The sequence below is a fragment of the Wolffia australiana genome, chromosome 5, assembly GCF_029677425.1.
Source record: "Wolffia australiana isolate 7733 chromosome 5, ASM2967742v1".
Taxonomy (NCBI): Eukaryota; Viridiplantae; Streptophyta; class Magnoliopsida; order Alismatales; family Araceae; genus Wolffia; species Wolffia australiana.
The window spans coordinates 14,304,620-14,323,924 of record NC_135839.1 but is presented as its reverse complement, the minus strand read 5'-3'; the positions used below and the strand labels follow the sequence as shown (position 1 = coordinate 14,323,924).

General features: G+C 38.9%; 2 protein-coding genes across 2 annotated transcripts; both read left to right on the top strand.

The window, feature by feature from the left end:
* The first annotated feature begins 2,281 nt into the window (after positions 1 to 2,281).
* On the top strand, positions 2,282 to 4,007 carry LOC144703334 (Zinc finger (CCCH-type/C3HC4-type RING finger) family protein). The gene is made up of 3 exons (XM_078575481.1): positions 2,282 to 2,368; positions 2,494 to 3,362; positions 3,807 to 4,007. The coding sequence occupies exons 1-3, from the start codon at positions 2,332 to 2,334 to the stop codon at positions 3,906 to 3,908; spliced, it is 1,008 nt and encodes a 335-aa protein (XP_078431607.1). The 5' UTR covers positions 2,282 to 2,331; the 3' UTR covers positions 3,909 to 4,007.
* Positions 4,008 to 4,021: 14 nt separating this feature from the next.
* Positions 4,022 to 7,063, top strand: LOC144703333 (Pectin lyase-like superfamily protein). The gene is made up of 6 exons (XM_078575480.1): positions 4,022 to 4,308; positions 4,405 to 4,763; positions 5,264 to 5,384; positions 5,465 to 5,639; positions 5,777 to 5,847; positions 6,267 to 7,063. Exons 2-6 carry the CDS (start codon positions 4,434 to 4,436, stop codon positions 6,902 to 6,904), a joined length of 1,335 nt encoding a protein of 444 aa, XP_078431606.1. The 5' UTR covers positions 4,022 to 4,308; positions 4,405 to 4,433; the 3' UTR covers positions 6,905 to 7,063.
* Positions 7,064 to 19,305: the final 12,242 nt, after the last annotated feature.

The following is a 19,305-nucleotide window of genomic DNA, read 5'->3' as shown; positions in this document are numbered from 1 at the left end:
AACCCTGCCTTTCAAAATGCAGTCTGTTTGAGAATGAACACAAATGAATCGAACATGAATTCGAACATAAATTTTCACCAAATCATTCGTCGACAAACATTGTTCATTCAAAAACAAGCAACAATCTTCCAATCCCTAGCAGTAACTCACCTGACATAGTATCTTGGCAAAAACAGATCTGACTGATATCATCATGATCCAACTGATCTAATTTGTCATGTAAACTTTCATGATTCATAGGCTAATATCAAGTACTGAAAAATACTATACCTCTTGCGACAATAAGATCTGGAACCCCAATTAGTCACTATGTTAAAAGATCCATCTCTAGGGGAGGCACCAGCAATAGTGCTGCCCTCACCAATGAATGAAAACTTATTATTATTCTAATATATAATAAGAGCAATTGTTCACCTATCATAGTACTTTGGTTAAACCGGATTGAACTGATACCATCGATTCATGATTATAGGATAAAACCAAAAGGTGGGTTCAGGATCGAGGGACTGAAAAATACTACACCTTTTGCAACTATAGAGCTTGGGACCCCAAAAAGTCACCGTGCACCTTTTGAAACTATAGAGTTTGGGATCCCAAGAAGTCACCGTGTTAAACAAGACTCTTCACTCTAGCTTAAACACCTACAATAATGCTCCCACCACCTATACATAAAACCCTTTATATGGGCAGTAGTTCAACAATGGCATTACATTGGTGAAAGTGGATCAAACTGATACCGTTGGTCTGTGATTCAAAGACTAATACTAAAAGTTCTGTTCATATTCAAATAACTGGAAAATACTATTGAGCTTGCAACTTTAGGGTTTGGATCTACAAGAAGTCATTGCGTTAAAGAAGACACATTACACTGGCTGAAACACCTACAATAATGCTGCCACCACCTCTGAATGAAAACCTATTTGTGGACAATGGTTCAACCATCACAGAACTCTGATGAAGCTGGATTAAATTGATACCGTTGGCTTGTGATTCGTAGGTTTATCCCAAAATTTTGGCCGGCATTTAAGCGAATGAAAAATACTATACCTTTTGCAACTTTAGGGTTTAGAACCCCAAGAAGCCACTGTGTTAAAGAAGACCTCTCACCCAAGCTGACACTACTGCAATAGTGCTGCCGCCACCTGTGAATGTAAACTTGATATATGCTACTTTTATTTTTTCATACATACAAGGTGTGCTATAATTTTCTTTGATTTAGTAATGAAAAAAAGGAAAAAATAGTGTATTTACCTAGTAAAGTTGTTTTCTTTGCTCATTTAATTAATAATTTGACAAATAATCCTTTGATTGTGAAATTTTCCTATACTAGTGACTAAATATGGTTGTTCGGTTCATTATGTGCAAATTTGTGCGATTTGTTCATTCTTTTCATAAAACCGAACAGAACATTAACAAATTTGCAAAGATCATTGCGCACACCCGCGTGCTGTTCGAATTGTTCGATTTATGCAAATTTTTATAATCTATTTTAAAGAATAAACATGTGTTTATTATTATATATATGTTTATTATTTAAAAACATATGAAAAATATAAATATGGGAATTGTTACTTTGTTAGGTTTCAAACTTTCAAAGGATGCTCTCCCTCGACGGTTCCTTTCTCGCTCCGCGATTTCCTCTCTTCCCCAGTTCCTCGACGATTTCCTCTCTCCCTCGGCGGCTCAGCAATTTCCTCTCTTCCTCAATTCATGTACAATTTCCTCTGCCCTTGGCGGCTTGGTGGTTTCCTCTCTTTTTTTTTCAAGAATCATCCAACTCAGCGATAAATTATTTATCGTCTTAACTTAATATTATTATTAAGATCATTCTAATACATCCACACTTAGTAAAAAAAATATACTACAAACATTTTTTATGAGAATTTCTGAGCATTTGTGTGAATTGTGCAAATTCCGTGCGACTTTGTAGCAATTTATGCAGAATTCACAAATTGTGCGAATTTTTTTTGAATCGTGCAAATTTTGTTCGAATCGTTCTAATTGTGCAAAAAGCTGTTCTAATTTTCGCACAAAAAAAGAATAGAACAAATAACAAGGCTCTGTGCAGTTCTTTTGTTCAATTTTTTTGTTAGTTTCAAAAGAACAAGAACAGAACAACCATGTCTTTGTAGTTACCTAACTCAACATTTGATTTTCATTAGTCCTGACCAGGATGACCATATTGGCTGCCAGTTTGAGGATGACGAAGACGAGTTTCGTCATCGGACAAACACTAGGCGCAGCATACATATAAAATTTTGCCTAGTGTTTCGAAGGCCGACAACTAAATTCTTCGCTTCAAAGGCAAAATTCAACCCTCTTACCTTCGCCATGGCAGACCAGGGCACTCCGGAAGCGTCTGATTCAGGTGAGAAATCATCGAATAAGTTTCTTAATGATCTAGGGCTATGTCGATTCCCGATGGGTGCAATCTTTGCTTCTCTCCCGATTTGCGTATTTTTCTAATTTTTCGTTTCTGCGTCGTTCGATCAGGCGCGCTTTGCAATTTCATCCGGAAGCCACCGAGGGGCAGAAACATCCGGAAAAGGAAGGATTTAGAGGAGGAGGACGAAGAAGAAGAGCCACAGCCTTCCTCTTTGCTACAAAAATCAAAGAAAACTGTCATCCACGACAACAAGCTTCACTTCTCCTCCGTATCCGCTTCGTCCCGGCGCCGCGCAACGGGCAAGCAGAACGACGACGACGACGGCGACGATGAAGAGGCAGCACAATCATCCACCTCTTTCCATTTTGAATCTTCCAAGGAGATCCAAGTCAACAACGACAGCCGCGCTACTGCAGTAATCGAAACGGAGACCGAGTTCACCCGCGACGCGCGGGCGATTCGCGAGAGAACTTTGAAACTTGCCGCGGAAAAACTCAAGGGAGGGCCAAGATCTTCGGGAGACGATAAGCTCTACCGAGGAATTCATGGTTATGTGGATCACAAGGCAGGTTTCCGCAGGGAGCAGACAGTTGCCAGCGAGAAGGCTGGAGGAGCGCATGGCCCTCTCAGAGCCCCAGTGCACATTAGGGTTTCTGCTAGATTCGATTACCAGCCGGATATTTGCAAGGATTATAAGGAAACTGGGTACTGTGGCTATGGCGATTCGTGCAAGTTTATGCATGATCGAGGAGATTACAAGATGGGTTGGCAGCTTGAGAGAGAGTGGGAGGAATCGGAGAAGGCAAGAAAGAGGGCTTTGGCTCTTGGTGGGGGAGAAGATGATGGGGGTGCAGACGAGGGAGATAGCGACGATGATGATTCTTTGCCCTTTGCCTGTTTTATTTGCCGGCAGCCGTTCGAGGATCCTGTTGTGACCAAGTGTAAGCACTACTTCTGCGAGCACTGTGCTCTAAAGGTAAGCGGCTTCTGTTCATAAAATCCTATTTTCCATTCTCTGAAGAGTAGAGACTTGGATAAATTGTTATGGATTTGGTTACTTATTTCTGATTAATTCGACATTGGTGCACCTTGCTAAACTGCATCTAGTGAAAATGGCTCCTTAAGATGATTGCTTCTCAGGGTACAGCGCCATATCTAGCCTTGCATTCTATATCTCTTTATCAAAAGAGACGATGTTTAGTAATTTTTATGTTCACTCTGAAAACTTAAGTGGGTCTTTCGGAAAACACATGAATTTTCTTACTCACCCTTTACGTAAAAATTCAGGAATGCTTCTTCCACTTGCTATGTTTTTTTCTCGAGGATGCTGTCTACTCTGATATTCTAACTTCATTTACCTTCTAGCATGTCCTTTTGTTTCTTGATACTGATGGAGGTTGTGTTATGTGGGTGATTGCAGCATTACCAGAAGAATAAGAAGTGCTTCGTCTGCAACAAGCCAACCTTGGGCATCTTCAACACCGCCCACGAGATTAAGAAGAGGATGGCCGAAAGCAAATAGACAGTCATCGACTTGGTCTTTCATCTTTATTTTTTCCATTTCTTTTACCCTAGCTGCTGCTCATCCAGTTTTCTATCAAGTATTTTACTGGGTCCATAATTTCCCTAAAAAAAAACCTTTTTTAGAAGAGCCAGAAAGAGAGACAGAGACCGTCAGAGAGAGGTAGAGATATTGAGAGAGCCAGACAGAGACCGTCAGTGAGAACTAGAGAGAGAGTGTGTGTCTGTGTTCGATTGAGAGAGAGATAGAGGAGAGAGAAAGACACACTGGTGCGGCCTTGTCTTCTTCCTACGCTGGCGGCTTCTGCAGGCGAAGCGGAAGCGGAACCGATAAAGACTCCTCTCTCGCCTTCTCATTTTCCTGTGAACCGATCGTCTTCAGATCTACCCTTCCTCTGGAGGTGGTCTGCTCTTCCTCTACCTGCCATTCTTTTAAACACTTCCGTCAACCCTTCTCTTCCATAGTTCAATAACATTCCATCCAATGTTCTATGCAGGAAGCGTGTTCTTCAGAGGAAAACTAGGAATGCCGCGTCGGTTATCCTTGGCGGGTTTCTTGCTCTGGGCGCTGTTGGTCCAATGTGGCGCGGCGGGGGCGCCGGCGACCTGCTCCGGCATTGTGAAAATGAGGGACAGGCCTGAAACGATATCGATTGAGGAGTTTGGCGGAGTTGGGGACGGCAAGACGCTTAACACTTGGGCTTTCCACAATGCGATTTACCGTATTCAGCACCAGCGTAAGCGCGGGGGCACGTTGCTGTACGTTCCACCTGGGGTTTGGCTCACCGGCAGCTTCAACCTCACCAGCCACATGACTTTGTTCCTAGCGCAGGGCGCAGTCATTCGGGCCACCCAGGTGCAGTTCTTCTCTCTCGATTTCTCTTGCTCCGCTCCGGCATTGGCATTTTTTACCCTTTTCCCCAATTTTAAACTTACCTAGATTATAAAATCAACCCGGATTTTTCCTTCTGGTTAGAATGAGAAACTGCGTGGAAACTCTCCTCAAACCTGATCAGATTCCTGTCGCCCGATTCCTAATTCGATTTAGAATCTTTGTGAAACCCTCTCGAACCCGGATCTAAGCCGGCAAAGATTCCATCTTTTCCCGTCGACAGAGAAGGGGATTACAAAATCAGATATAACATTTCTGTAGGAGCATATTCTCTACCCGCTTATATTGAAATTTCTCGACAACCCTAGATATGAGAGAGTCGATTCCTTCTTTTTACCGAGAAATGAAGAATTGATTGAAAGGGCTCATTTTAATGTCATTTATGTAATTCGTTCCCTCGTAAAATGCCCAAATTTCGACTCTGAGGATACTGTTTTCCATTTTTTTCGCATTTTTTCTCTCAGGACACGGCGAACTGGCCTTTGATCGATCCACTGCCATCTTACGGGAGGGGTCGGGAGCTGCCCGGAGGAAGATACGCGAGCCTAATTCACGGCGACGGCCTTCGCGACGTCATCATCACAGGTTCGATCTATCTATCTCTCTGTTCTTCTTCATTTATTCGCCAACCTGACGAGTAAATTCTTAAATCTTAATGTCGCCAGGCGACAACGGGACCATTGACGGACAGGGAGACGTCTGGTGGAACATGTGGCGCCAGAAATCTCTCCCATTCACGCGGCCCCATCTCGTGGAATTGATGCGCTCCAGGGACATCATCATCTCCAACATCGTCCTCCTCAACTCTCCCTTCTGGAACATTCACCCCGTCTACTGCAAGTGAGTTAAATACATACATACATACATACATACATACATACATACACATACATACATACCTGCATACATACATATATACATACATACCAGTCACATTCATCTTGTCTAGTGAGATAAATAAACTCTTTGGCTTGCAGCAACGTGGTGGTCAGATTCGTGACGGTTCTCGCCCCCCGCGACTCCCCCAACACTGATGGCGTTGACCCAGGTCAACATTCCTCCTTCCATGAAGTTTTTCTTAACGAGCTCTGCTGTTAATCATCCAAAAACACGTCATCGTCATCATCATAGGCTTGAATGACTATGACGAGGGACGATGACGATTTCATCTTGTGATCGGCATCCGATAGAGGAAGAATGATGGCAATGGTGACGACTCTCATTATCCTATGGTGCTTGTCGTTAAAGTTCATCCGTTCCATCCCTTACGAGTACTAGTCATCCTTCCTGACCGCATAACGTAAAAGCCTTCATGCCTTGCGTTTTCTCCTGCTCCGTCCCGTTTTATTAACTTCAGACTCTCTGCCGGATGACTGACAGAGTGGTCGTTCTGTCCGTCTTATGCCGTTGCCGTCGTCCGTCATCTGTCATCAGGCATAAATTAACGTACTGTTGTGTTGCATGCAGACTCGAGCAATGGGGTGTGCATCGAGGACTGTTATATATCGACGGGGGACGATCTGGTGGCGGTGAAGAGCGGGTGGGACGAGTATGGGATAGCCTACGGCCAGCCAAGCTCGGATATCACTGTCCGGCGAGTCGTGGGCTCGACGCCGTTTGCCGGGTTCGCAGTCGGCAGCGAGACCTCAGGCGGGGTGGAGAATGTGCTTGTGGAAAACGTGACATTCTTCGACGTGGGCGTGGGCATCCACTTGAAGACCAACATCGGCCGAGGAGGGTACATCCGCAATGTGACTGTGGATGGCGTGAGCATCAGCGGTGCCGCCGTGGGCCTGCGGATCGCGGGCGATGTCGGCGATCACCCGGATGATGGCTATGATCACACAGCCGTGCCGGAGGTGGATGGGGTGACAATCAGGGCAGTCCAGGGGGAGAGGGTGCAGCAGCCGGGGTCCATCCTCGGTATCAAGGCGGCGCCTTTCACCCGCATCTGCCTCGACGACGTTAAGCTCTTGAGGGCGGCGGGCAACGGGACTTGGAGGTGTGCTGATATCAGTGGCGGTGCCATCGCCGTTCAGCCCGGGCCTTGTTCTGATCTGTCCATTGCCGTCAACGGCACTGCCGCCTGCAGTAGCACCTTCTGATAGATGCCATGCAAAGCAGAAAAAAAATATGGGCGTTCTATTCTTTCAGTCTTTCCCATTCCCACTGGCATGTCTTCTGAGCAAGTCTCAGCCCAAGAATATTCAATTTGTACTGCGTTTACTGTGTTCATAATGCAGATCTCTGGGGTTTTTAACGAATGGTGGAGGGTGATTCAGATGAATTTTTTGGAGGGTTTTCTGCATGTCACGTGGAAAAAGGAATCACAGAGATTCAAAATAAAGGGAAAATGTTTGACGTCCTGTGGATGACTGAGGGAAAGGCGTGGCTAGTGGAGCAGCAGTGGAACAAAAGATAAAGTTGGATAGTACACTGCTCGAATAGGCTGTCGGCCTGTAATCATGCCTCTTCCTTTCGTTTCTAGTTCTAATTCCTTCTTGATGGAACAAAGGGAAAGGATTTTATTAGGTTAATGTATATTGAGTTTGGGTTTACATTTTAGGTTAATGCACTGACTCATGAAACGAGTGTCGTTGAGGATATGCGTGTTACGAACAGTCACGCTTATTCTTTCTTTTTTCTAAAAATGTATCTCTTTATGTCCTTTTTTTCAACCTTCTAACAAGTGGATACTGCCCGAAGCATATTGTAACACTAACGGTGGACCCGACTGAGTTTGAAAACTGATCGTGAGGTTATCTCTTGACCGACTCAAGGATTATGTTCTTGTGAAAGCTTTAACCATTCCAGATGCTGCCGCTATAACCCTTTCTAAAGAAGGATTCAATCTAGGGAGGATCATACATAGACTGACATGATTAAAGCTAGATAGGAATCATTATAACGTATCACAAATATAATATTTAATTCCTGTCATATCTCTCTTTCTCTCTCTGTTCCGCTTTCCCTTCTTGTTCTTCTTTCATTCTTTGATGGTATCAGAACCATACGGCTCCAATGTCTGACGAATCTTCTGCCATAAAATACTTTGAACATCTAACTATCATGGCTGCTGTAGCACAAGTTCCATCTATTGTTCCTACAGGACCCAATAAGTCTTTGACGCTGAAAATGACAGTTATCAATCTTGGAAAACCTCTATTCTACCTCTGGTGAAAGGGTATAGTTAGATTAAGTACACTAACGAAGTTTCTCCTCCAAGTTCTAAAGCTGACCCTCAAGGAAATATAATTGGGGACCCAAATTTCAAGATTTTCAAAAAGCTGATCAACAGGTTTATGATTTAATTCATTATAACTTATCAGAGTCTATCATTCCATTCATACGACAAAAATCATCCAAAGAAACTAGAGAAAAACTGGAGAACACATTCTCCAGAAGAAATCAGTCAAGAATAATTGAGCTACATTGTCAATTCCAAAACATGAATAAAGGTATCATGTCTATCGAAGAGTATGTGCAATATTTCACATCAATAATTGAGTATCTAGAATTATCCAGAACCTATATGATATTACCTCCCTTAGAGGCCTCGGAGCAGAATATTCAGTCGTGGTTTGTATTAATGCAAATATTATTCTTCTTTAAACTAGATCATGGTAAATCTAAAAGAATAAAATGCCATACCAAACATGTCAGCAAGGGATAAATGAAAATAACTTCCCTCAACTACCAAACAATGTTCAAAATCTACGATTATAAACACAAAGTTTTACCCACTACAGAGATGGATATCAAAACATGGGTTACTACAATAGACGTGGATGAGGAAGAGGCATAGATAATGGATTTCAATCTAGATGTCAAATCTGTTCACAATTTGAATTCATGGCTAAAGAATGACATGAGAGAGTCGCAATAAATTTCACAAATTAGCAACCTACTGACTCAATTCATTTTTCAAGAGCACCACCATCTCAGGCTTATCTGGTGGATCTTGGTACCCACACAATGGAGCAATTCAGCATGTCACTCCTGATCAAATTCTGATAAATATACCTAAAAAATTCTAAGGAAATGATCACTTAAAACTAGGTAACAGTATAAGCAAAAATTTTCATTTAACTACTCTTTTAAAATTATGTTAATGATAGAAATTTTTATTTAAAAGATGTGATATATGTTTTTTAAATAACCAAAACATTATTCTCAATTTATAAATTAAAATTATATAATGATTTTTTGTTGAATTTTTTTCTATTGATTGCTTTCTGAGGAAAACAAAAGAAATCGAGGTGTGACTTTTGGAGCGTGGATAAGGAATTCTTACTTTTGGCGCAACATTAGGAGCATTTATGAACGAGAGCAAAAGTTCTTGAATAATGTTCTTTAAGGGACAAGTTTACAAGTGGTTTACGAAGTTAATTAGTGAAGATGAATAAGAAAACATTATCCAGTGGATAAAGGCGTGACTATAGAAAAATAACCAAAAGAAAACACAAACTTATTACACAAATTGCGATTTGTTCGCTTCACCAATCTAGTATACATATGAAATTTTAGGTTGATGCTGGATAAGCTTTTATTTATCTCATCAAAAGAACAATAACCTATTATTAAGAACAAAAATCCATATGAAATGAATTTTAAAGTATCCCCCATTATGCCTTGTTAAATACCTTCTTAGGTCTATAGTTTCCATACTTCATACCATATGCACAGCACAAGATATATGACAGATGAGAAAAATGTGTATTCATGGGATATATATTAATATATATTGATTACATATTTGTTTATATACATACATGTAAGTCTTATGAGTAATGTATTTTTATAAATTAATATATATTGTTCACACAGGGGAGTATTTGAAGAATACAGCCTTTTGTTTTCACTTATTGTTAAATCTCAAGATTCTTCTAGTTTAATTGGACCTCATATAAATATTAAAGATGTCAACGCTCCAAAGATATTACCAATATTAGATACTCCCTTCACCATTATTGAAACAATGGTTTCAATCAGACCCTACTTCATTATTCTTCCATAAAAGTAACCAGTATTAGATACTCCCTTCACTATAATTGAAACACTCAATGGTTGCAATCAGTCCCCAATTCATTATATTTCCATAAAAGTAACCAATATTAGATACTCCCTTCACTATTATTGAAACACTCATTGGTTTCAATCAGACCCTGATTCATTATTCTTCCATAAGATGAAGAGTTTTCCAACGGCAAACTTCGATAACCTCAAATTTGACTACTGATCTTTCAATTCCTTAGAAATTGAAAGAATATATAAACCTCAATCATTCTTGATTAACAAATCTGACATGAAAAATCTTGATTTATAGTACACTAGATAGATTTCCAAAGTCACTTTGATTTAAAATGAATACTCTTGACGATAATTGCAGAAAATAAGGCATAAAACTAAAAATTTTCTAAGGGAATATGCAGAAAATTGTATTAAACATAAAAAATTAAAATGATCAAATAACCCATGCCACTATATCAATTTATGTAAACCTGACATTTTTACGTTTTTATCAATTAAAGCATTATTCTTTCAACCCGATGGAGTCATGTATTTTTATTTTGATTAATGTTGATGAATTATAATTTTTTTCCCAATTCTTGTAAAAATAATAATTTACTGAATTATTATAAAGATAAATTTGACATCCCAGATCTAGGACATGCACACTGTTTTTATTTAATTGAATTAGTTTCTCATGAAAATAATCATATGCTGTCCCAAATAAATATATTTATTTCTTGTCACAACATGCTTATATGGACAATAAGAAACCATTTTCCACGTTGTGTTCATTTCATCCTTTTCAGCTAACACAGTGACTTGGCAGATTACATAAGTATTGTGGGAGCTCTGCAATATGTCACACTTAAAAGATCATATGTGTCATACTTTTCCTGTATAAAAAGACTGTCTGAAAATGCATGACACAAACACAGATGATTGGATATCACAGAAAACTATGCTACACTATTAAAGCGGCAATTTTCATGAATGCTCCAGAACACAATTTCATGGGTGGTGTTATACACTTGTTAAATGTATGCACAATACCCATACCCTCATTTAAGGTTGGTGTGAAGTAAATACAAACATTTAATTCCAAATTTTGGATACACAAGATATATTGTTGGGAGAAATTTCTTAAAAGCTCCATTTCTTTAAGATATATGGGAAATAGCTTTCCTGGTCCACGAGTCCGCTTTTAAAACTATAGAAATTAAAGGTATGTTTGAATATCCATAATCACCTGAAGTTATCTGCAATTATCAGGTTCTTTATAGGCCACCTGAAAATTAAAATCCTGAAGAGAAGCAGCTGTATTTTATAATATTATGTCCACAGGTTTATATAAAGGTCGAACTTCTCATTTTATACCCTTTAAAACCTTATGATTAGTAGGAATAGGACCCTAAGATTTAAAGGGGCAGTAAGCCTAGCAAGAAGAGAGGAAAGTAGGAATTAGAGTATCAAACTGGCCCAATAAAACACATCCTCAGTTTCCAAAGTTATCAAATAGAAGCCTCCAAAAATCAATCCAACATGTCTCTCCAACTCAGCCAAAATAAAATACTTGATATGAGAAAACCCAAAGACAAATTTATGTGTATTGTTTCATGGTGGAAACTCCATGGTGAGAACATAATGAGAGAACATAGTTCAAATAAGTTTTGTGAAAGATGGAGTCTAAAAATGAAGTTCATATATAAAATATTGAAATATTATTAGTCTACTTAGTAAAAAAACAATATGATGCTGGTGGAGCTTTACCCTAAGTATAAACCTAATAAAGAATTAGAGTGGGATGAGACCAATTTGGTAGCCATGGGTGATAAAGTCCAATTTTTCATGTGTATTTTTTTTGTTGATATTAGATTTAATAAATGAAATTTATAACATGATTCATAAAATTATATGATTAGCTAGTGATAAGAAGGGTCATCTCCACATGGAACGTATATCAGAGATTTAATGCCTTTTTAATGATAATTAGGGGATGAGAAAATAAATTTTACAATATAATAAATATGGTGAGATGAGAATGTCATAATGCTAAGTAGATGTAATAATTATTTTTTATAAAATGTAGTAAAAATGGAATAAGGGTTAACAATAGATTTTTATACTCCACCTGCATCAAGGTGATTTGTGACAGACGGAGGGCCCGTTCACTTCTCTTACACCTTCTAACTTTGATCAATGATGGACACCTAGAAAAATTCATGGACATCAATACTACTTTATTTTACTTGGGCTACAAGTGTAGGAATGTTTCTAATATGATTTTGACAAAGATAGAGGGGTCTATTTATAGATCACAGGTGGATATAAGAGAGATGAAACTGCCCTTGACATTTATCTTGCAACTCCTTGTTGATTATCAGACATTGGATTTTGAAAATGGATCATTTTTATATATTCTCTCCTCATCGATCCACATCTTGGATCATATTAGAAGGTGAAAAGTATTTGAAAAGTATCCGATTTGAAAAGTATTTTTCCATAATTTCCCTTTCATAAATGGTGATTTGATGCATGACCATTATCAACAAATATGACCTTGTAATCTCCAAAATGTATGCTTCAGGATCTGCGTTGGGCCTGTTTCAACCAATAAACAACTCCATTTGTACACATTTTATTGATTTTCAAAATTCCATTTATTTATTTAAGTTTTTGGATTTTATGGCTGTGACATGTGTCATAATATTTTTATCTTCAAAATCACAGTCATTATGATGTAAATTGGTGGTTTTGGAGCACTAACTGGTGTCTGGTGCATCCATCCCTTACACCATGTATCCCTACACGTTTAAAAAGAACATGAATGTCAGTTCAATGGCCATTATGTCACTTCAATTTGCGATGCAAATAATAATTGGAAAAATAATTTATTTTCAGCATGTCATCCAATAAATCAGATGACTGGCTGAAAATAAAATTTGTACAATTCATAAACCCAATTCAATAATTCTACACAAATATTCTATTTCATAAAAATAATAAAAATTAATAAAAACTATGATTATAATGTCATAAAATCTCAAAATATTCATTATGGTGTACAAGATTAACTTATTTATCGAATATGATGTCATAAAATTATATACAAATACCAAAAAAACATAATATTAAAAATATTATTCGAATATTATTTTTCTAATACAAATATCAGTCAATAACTCATGGTATTAATATAATAATGAGTGTGTTATCAAAGGGACACACTGAAATATATGGCATAGGCAATGGAAAAAAACCTGAAGAATAGGATCCTGGCTTGTTGGTGTTAACAACTATAATTGTGGTCAAATTGATGTAAAGAATGATTTCCTACATGACAAATAGGAGGGAGAGAGTATGGGCTTTTTCCTACCTTAGAAATGAATAAAAAATATTTTTAAATAAAATAATGAATTATATGGAATCAACCACTCATCAAGAGCTTCCTTTGGTTAATTGATCAAATCAAATCAATTATATCAATGTAGTATTAAATTTAATGGTAATCACACTTAATTTATAAAGCATAAAATAAAGGCTATATCTCTGTCATGACTTGTTTTAATCCTATGGTTATAGACTCGTAAGTTGTAGTAAAAACATAGTTGACCATCCACAAGATGTTCTTGGTGCTTCAGATCAACGGATCACTTATACAAGCAGGACATCAACCTGATTGAAATTTAGGTAATTTACCATTCAGGGATTTGTTCGGATCAATTCGGCGAAATATATGAATGTCAATTCATGAATATACCTTTATTTTAAGGTAATCTTTCTCCAAAGAGCACCCCCATATGTCCTTAGTGTCTCCACACTAACAATTGGATGATCAACCATACTTATAGTATGACTAGAATCAAATAGAGCTTTTCTATCCATATAATTTGATGTCGACATCAACTGTCCATCGAATATGAATATTTCGAATAAGTATTTAAAGACTAACAATCAATGTACACTGATCTCATTATAATTCACTAGGTCATTGCACGTATTCGTGGGCTTCATTTGAAACATCATACTGGAATAATAATGAAAAAATTATTTCATTCAATGAACGTAAATAAAAACATGGTGGTGCAATTTGGCTTGACAGCTACATAATATCCATCACAGGTACGTACCGATCACTTTACAACTATGAGTTGTTATGGATGTTGGTAATCCCTATTAGCTTGACTCACACAATGGCTTGTATGTTACTACTGAGATGGCATCTGACATTGGCAGGAAATCATATGTGACTAGTGAGATGGGATATGAGAGATCTCAAGCTAAAGGTTAATGGTACACCAAGGTGTAACATGACCATATGGGGAACATTCTCTTAGGCATCTCTCATATTTTTGATCCCAAAAGTAATACAAAAAAGCAAACTAAAATTTAAATCACATAGAGAGAGATAAAGAGCAATTTGAGATGGCCTAATCCTCTTCAAGGAGTGGAATCTTCATGATATCATCCTAAAACTGGAATCAAATCTTAGAACGTCCTAATACTTTCCAAATATTTTAAGCACTAGTCAGCTTGTGATTGGAACTCACTGAGGCCTCCAGATCTCCATCGTGAAACTATAGCATAATTTGGTCCACTATTAGCTTAGAATCATTATGGACATCCTGACATGACATTACCTTATTATTCATCCTTCTAAGCCATATTTGTGCACACAAAGGGGCACCATCAGTCATCAAGGAAAGAGACATATTTTTTCCTCCCTTACCCTGCTTATCTATGTACATCCCCCATCTTCATTTTATTTCTTATTAAATATTACATACACTATATAATAATATAATATAAAATTTCTAACAAACTTATTCATCTCAGAAAAACATTTATCTACTAAATGTTTAATAAAACATATTCATCAAAATAAAATATCTTCTATAAACTTCCATCTAGTTCTTCTAAGTTATCTACTGATTTAAAAATAGATCATTGTGGATTCAGCCCTAAATGTGAACATAATTAGAAAATTAAGTAATGAGAGGTTTTATACTAAAAGTCCAAGGATACGTGAAGTGATTTGAGAATTATGATGATATCATAATGATCACATGATAAATGTACCATCAATTCCATGCATGTAAAAGGACTTCGACATGTAGCTCTTGAAGTTATAATAATATTTCCGAAATTCTTATAATAATTGGTTTTTTTATAAGACAAAAAAATTTAGAACCCTTCCTGCCTTTTTTATAGTCAATAATTTGTCAAATAATCTTTAGTTCATGTGTGCAGAGATTTATAGGATTTAATGGGATGTCAGAATTCCTTGGATGAGTGGGCTTAAAAGGATTTGGTTTCCACTTTGGATTTTAGATGGAGAAATTAGAGCGGTATGGGTCATGAAATGTGTTAGTTAGTTATCCCTCCATTGCCTCCTGAAGGAGTTAAAAAAGCTGAGATGGAGCTATCGACCAATGGGAAAAATGAAGTACGGAATGATAATAGATAATTGGCGTGATACATTTCAGTAAATGCTCTCTTTTATATATTTTTCACATTTTAGATGAGATCTAGAAGTGGCTATCTAAAATGATAAGTTCTCCAGGAATAAAAAAATTTCGACATGGTTGATATCCATGTTCTTTTCTACTAAGTTGGTTCATTTTATTTTGCCAAGACCATGAACTTTTAGCTTTGGTCATTTCCTTGGGAATTATATTTGGTTGTTTCCCCTTCATTTCTCAACTATTTCTAGCCATTTCAATAAATTTTCCCAATATTATTTTATTTTTCTCTCTGTTCGTCCATTCAACCACTCTCTCTCTCCCTCTCACTAAATTTACCTCTTTTTTCTAGTTTTTCTTGATCAAATTTAATAAATGAAAATTTTTATAATTCTTGATCTCTTTATCCACAGAAGTAAAAAATTTATATCTCTAATTGCCACTTCACCTATAGTTTCTATCTCTGTCGAAATCCATCACTTACCCCTACATAACTTGCGTTTCTACATCAACTGCCACAAGTGCTCATGTATGGGCTACACATGCAACTATATAGAGGTTGATGTGACCCATTGGCCAGCGGTGTGCGTAGGAACCATCAGTGTACCTGATGATCCATTAGGAGGATCTTCTAGGATTATCTAATTCAGGAAAATCCTTCTAGGAGCCATGGCACCCACCCACTTGTGACAGCTGATGGCTTACATTGCATGATTTTTGAGCTGGGATTTTGAGAGTAGTTCCATCTTAATCTCCTTTCTCCAATTACCATCTTGGATCTATAAATAGGCCCCCTCATTGCAAAAAGGCTACCCTAGGATTTTGTTCCTAATTTAATTAAGAAACATGAAGAAAAAGTACCACTAGATCAGTTGGGCACGTGGCGATGAGGTTAGTGTAATCTTTGTCTTTTTCAGACTCGTATCTTTTTGTTTTTCCGTTTACCATTGTTGATAGCCCAGATCTTCACCATACTGCATATCACCATTCACTCTGTTGCTTGTCTTCATGCATATGTCTCCATCTACGTCACCACCAATGATGGTAAATCTGCATCATTTTTCCCCCTTCTGCAGCTTGCTGACGCATAACCACAACCATCTCATGATAGTCAGAGGCAGTATTTCTTTAATTTTGTCCACTCCACTCAAGTCCAGGGTCCTTAGAGCTGCCAAAGCATTGACCAAGGTACCTAATTACAATTAATTAGGAATTCCCACTTAAAATTCAAGAAAATTCCTAAAATTTTGTATAACATTAAGAAAATTAGGTTGAATAACATAAATGTTTTCTCTGCTTCCAATAATTATGTTAAATTAATTTTTACTACCTTGATTTCATTAAATTATATTTAATTCTAAAAATAAATAAAAAGGGAAATTAAATTTCTAACTCACTTTTTCAATACTAGCTCCTTGTGCATTTGACCCTTGATATATACTTTTAAGGAAGATTATAATTATTTCTGCGGAAATAGAAGTCTTTAATTTGTAATTAATCCTAAATCTAGTTCGTCAATGTCCATCTCAAGTATCCTTCTTATAGGAACATTAAGAACACATGTTTAAAGACTAGTGATCTCGATGCTATGATCCCATCATAATATGCTAAGCATTACATGTATTCAATGACTTTGTTATAAACAATACACAATATAAATGAGGAATGATATTGTGATTAGATTGCATGCCACATAATATCCATAAATTTTAAGCTTAAAATGATTAATTCTTTTTTAGAATGATATACTAATTATGTGTATTTTGGATATTTCATTGAATTCCTTCACATAATATTTTGAAAGAAATAGTTTTATAGTTTTATGACATTAAATGCATCAAAATATAAAATATGAGTGAACATTATTTTTTATATTGACATAAATATATAAAAAATTTTAAAGTACTTTTTTAATTCATTGATTTAATTCACCTGTTTCCACATGTGACAATCATGTGCATAAATTTTTGCTAATCATTGGCGGTAGACAATGACAGCTGCAGCTAATGTTTGGCTGATGCGGAACGACAGGTCGGGATTGAATGACCATTCCAATGTCAATTGGGCAAGTGAAATGTAGATGGGAACCATTGCTAATGCGATGTTAAAATCAACGAGAAATATATACTCGGCATCAAAGGACATGGGCGACCAATAAATCACGGATAGGAGGCCCTGGGTCTGCAATGAGGCTCCCCATGATCTGAACGGTGGGTTGAAGACCGACAGTGTGGGCATGGATACTGTTGCTAGTGCGCACACCCTCGACGATCCAACCAAGTGTGCACCGTGAAGAAATCCTATCCTTTTGAACGATAATTGATGGGGGACCATCCAGCTGACGCAGGGATAAGACGCGTCCAACCACGCCGGGCTGCTCGCACCGATGTTTGCCAACAGGGGTTTAAGTACTCCGCGTAAGCATCCTCTATTTTCGTATTTTATTTGTTTTGTCTTGTTGTATTTTCTCGTTCTTGGATTTTACGGACTGGGCCGGTGTTTGGGCCTTGTCCATGTTATGTTTTCCTTTTACTTGTAACCATTGAGTAGAGGCCAAACCATGTCTCACGACAGTTCGTCCTCTACACGACTTCACTTGGCACCTATCCTCACTATATAAGGGGATAGCATGCCCAAGTGAATGCAGGCATTGTTGAAATTGAAAGCTTGTCTCTTAGTTCTATCTTGGTGTTAGAGAGGTAGTGTTAGATAGGGATATGAGTGTAGAGAGAAGTGGCTGTTCTCGCCCACGTCGAGACTACTCCGTGAGACGTCGTCAATCATCCTTGTCGAGACTACTCTGAGGTCGCCAAAAGATTCCAGACTCGTCATTTCTTGCAGCCTTAAAGCTTCATCGTCGAGACTACTCTGAGGTTGTCTTTGAGGATTCAAGATTTGCCGTTGCTGGAGATGTCGTCGCCAGCAGTTCCTTGTCGAGACCACTCCAGGAACGTGCCGTCGTCATCTTCCGCCGAGATCCAACCCTCCTATCAGCCAGGATTCCCCAACAGATCAAGAAATTGCCATTCCCATTGGGATTCTTGGGTGGTTATTCTACAAGAAATCCCTTTCTTGGAGTTTGCCCCTCCTTCTGCGCCATCGCCACCACCGACGCCCGCCGTCGTCACCCACCACCGCCGTCCACACCGCCGCCGGCATCTCGCACGCCCGCCACCAGCCCCAGCGCGCCCTCGCCCGTGAGCTCACGCCCGTGAGCCGCGTCAGTGGTCCTGCACCCGCGCGATTGTGTTCAGCACGCCCGCGCCTTAGCACGCTCACGCCCATGCGCGTGCGCCCGGCGCGCCCGCACCTCGGCGCGCTCACGCCCGGCACGCCGGCTCCTGCGCGCTCGCACTCCAGCACGTCCGCCCCGCGTGCGCGCGCCCTTGCGCGCCAGCACCGGCGCGCGCGTGCCTCGGCGCGCTTGCACTCATGCACGCCTGCACCCGTGCACGCCTGCACCCCACGCCGGTCATCGCCGTCGACCGTCCCATCGATGCCTTGTGGGGCCTCCGCCCCCCTCGAGCCAGCCCCCTTGGCGAGTCTCCTTCGACGGCCTGATCCTCAATCGACTACGCTGCCGTGGACTTTCGTCAACAAGGTACCTGCTTGTCTCCTCTCCTTTAATCACCAGTATTATTACGTCTTGCCGTTCTGTCTCCCGCTATCTCTTCCTCTGCCATGGATTATCACGAAATTGTTATAGGATAGCCAAAGTATCGAGAGATAGGACTTCTTTGTGGTGTATGATTACTCGTTGATCCTTAGACGTGGTACAACCCAGGGCCGTCAAACGCCCCTTACTCGCAGACATCTAATCGGTCTTAACGGATCATTGGGAGTCTAGCCTAATCAATATCTCCTCAGTGAGAGTCATAGACCGTCATTCCTCACCCGTAGTCGTCCACTATTGCTCAACAAGGGTTTTAGAGCCGGCATTCATTTCATATGACTTGATACGAATTCACTCATAATCGACCCTGTGACGTAATACGAGCCGTCCGATCCCGGCACTCTTTTCGTATTACATCAAT

What these genes read in the sequence shown, in the direction of transcription:
- LOC144703334 (XM_078575481.1), top strand. Translation starts at nt 2,332, where the DNA reads ATGGCAGACCAGGGCACTCCGGAAGCGTCTGATTCAG. An exon ending in TCCGGAAGCGTCTGATTCAG is followed by an intron (nt 2,369 to 2,493) that starts GTGAGAAATCAT and finishes TCGTTCGATCAG; the next exon opens with GCGCGCTTTGCAATTTCATC. An exon ending in GCGAGCACTGTGCTCTAAAG is followed by an intron (nt 3,363 to 3,806) that starts GTAAGCGGCTTC and finishes GGGTGATTGCAG; the next exon opens with CATTACCAGAAGAATAAGAA.
- LOC144703333 (XM_078575480.1), top strand. Translation starts at nt 4,434, where the DNA reads ATGCCGCGTCGGTTATCCTTGGCGGGTTTCTTGCTCTGGGCGCTGTTG. An exon ending in TCGCGACGTCATCATCACAG is followed by an intron (nt 5,385 to 5,464) that starts GTTCGATCTATC and finishes TAATGTCGCCAG; the next exon opens with GCGACAACGGGACCATTGAC. An exon ending in CACTGATGGCGTTGACCCAG is followed by an intron (nt 5,848 to 6,266) that starts GTCAACATTCCT and finishes TGTTGCATGCAG; the next exon opens with ACTCGAGCAATGGGGTGTGC.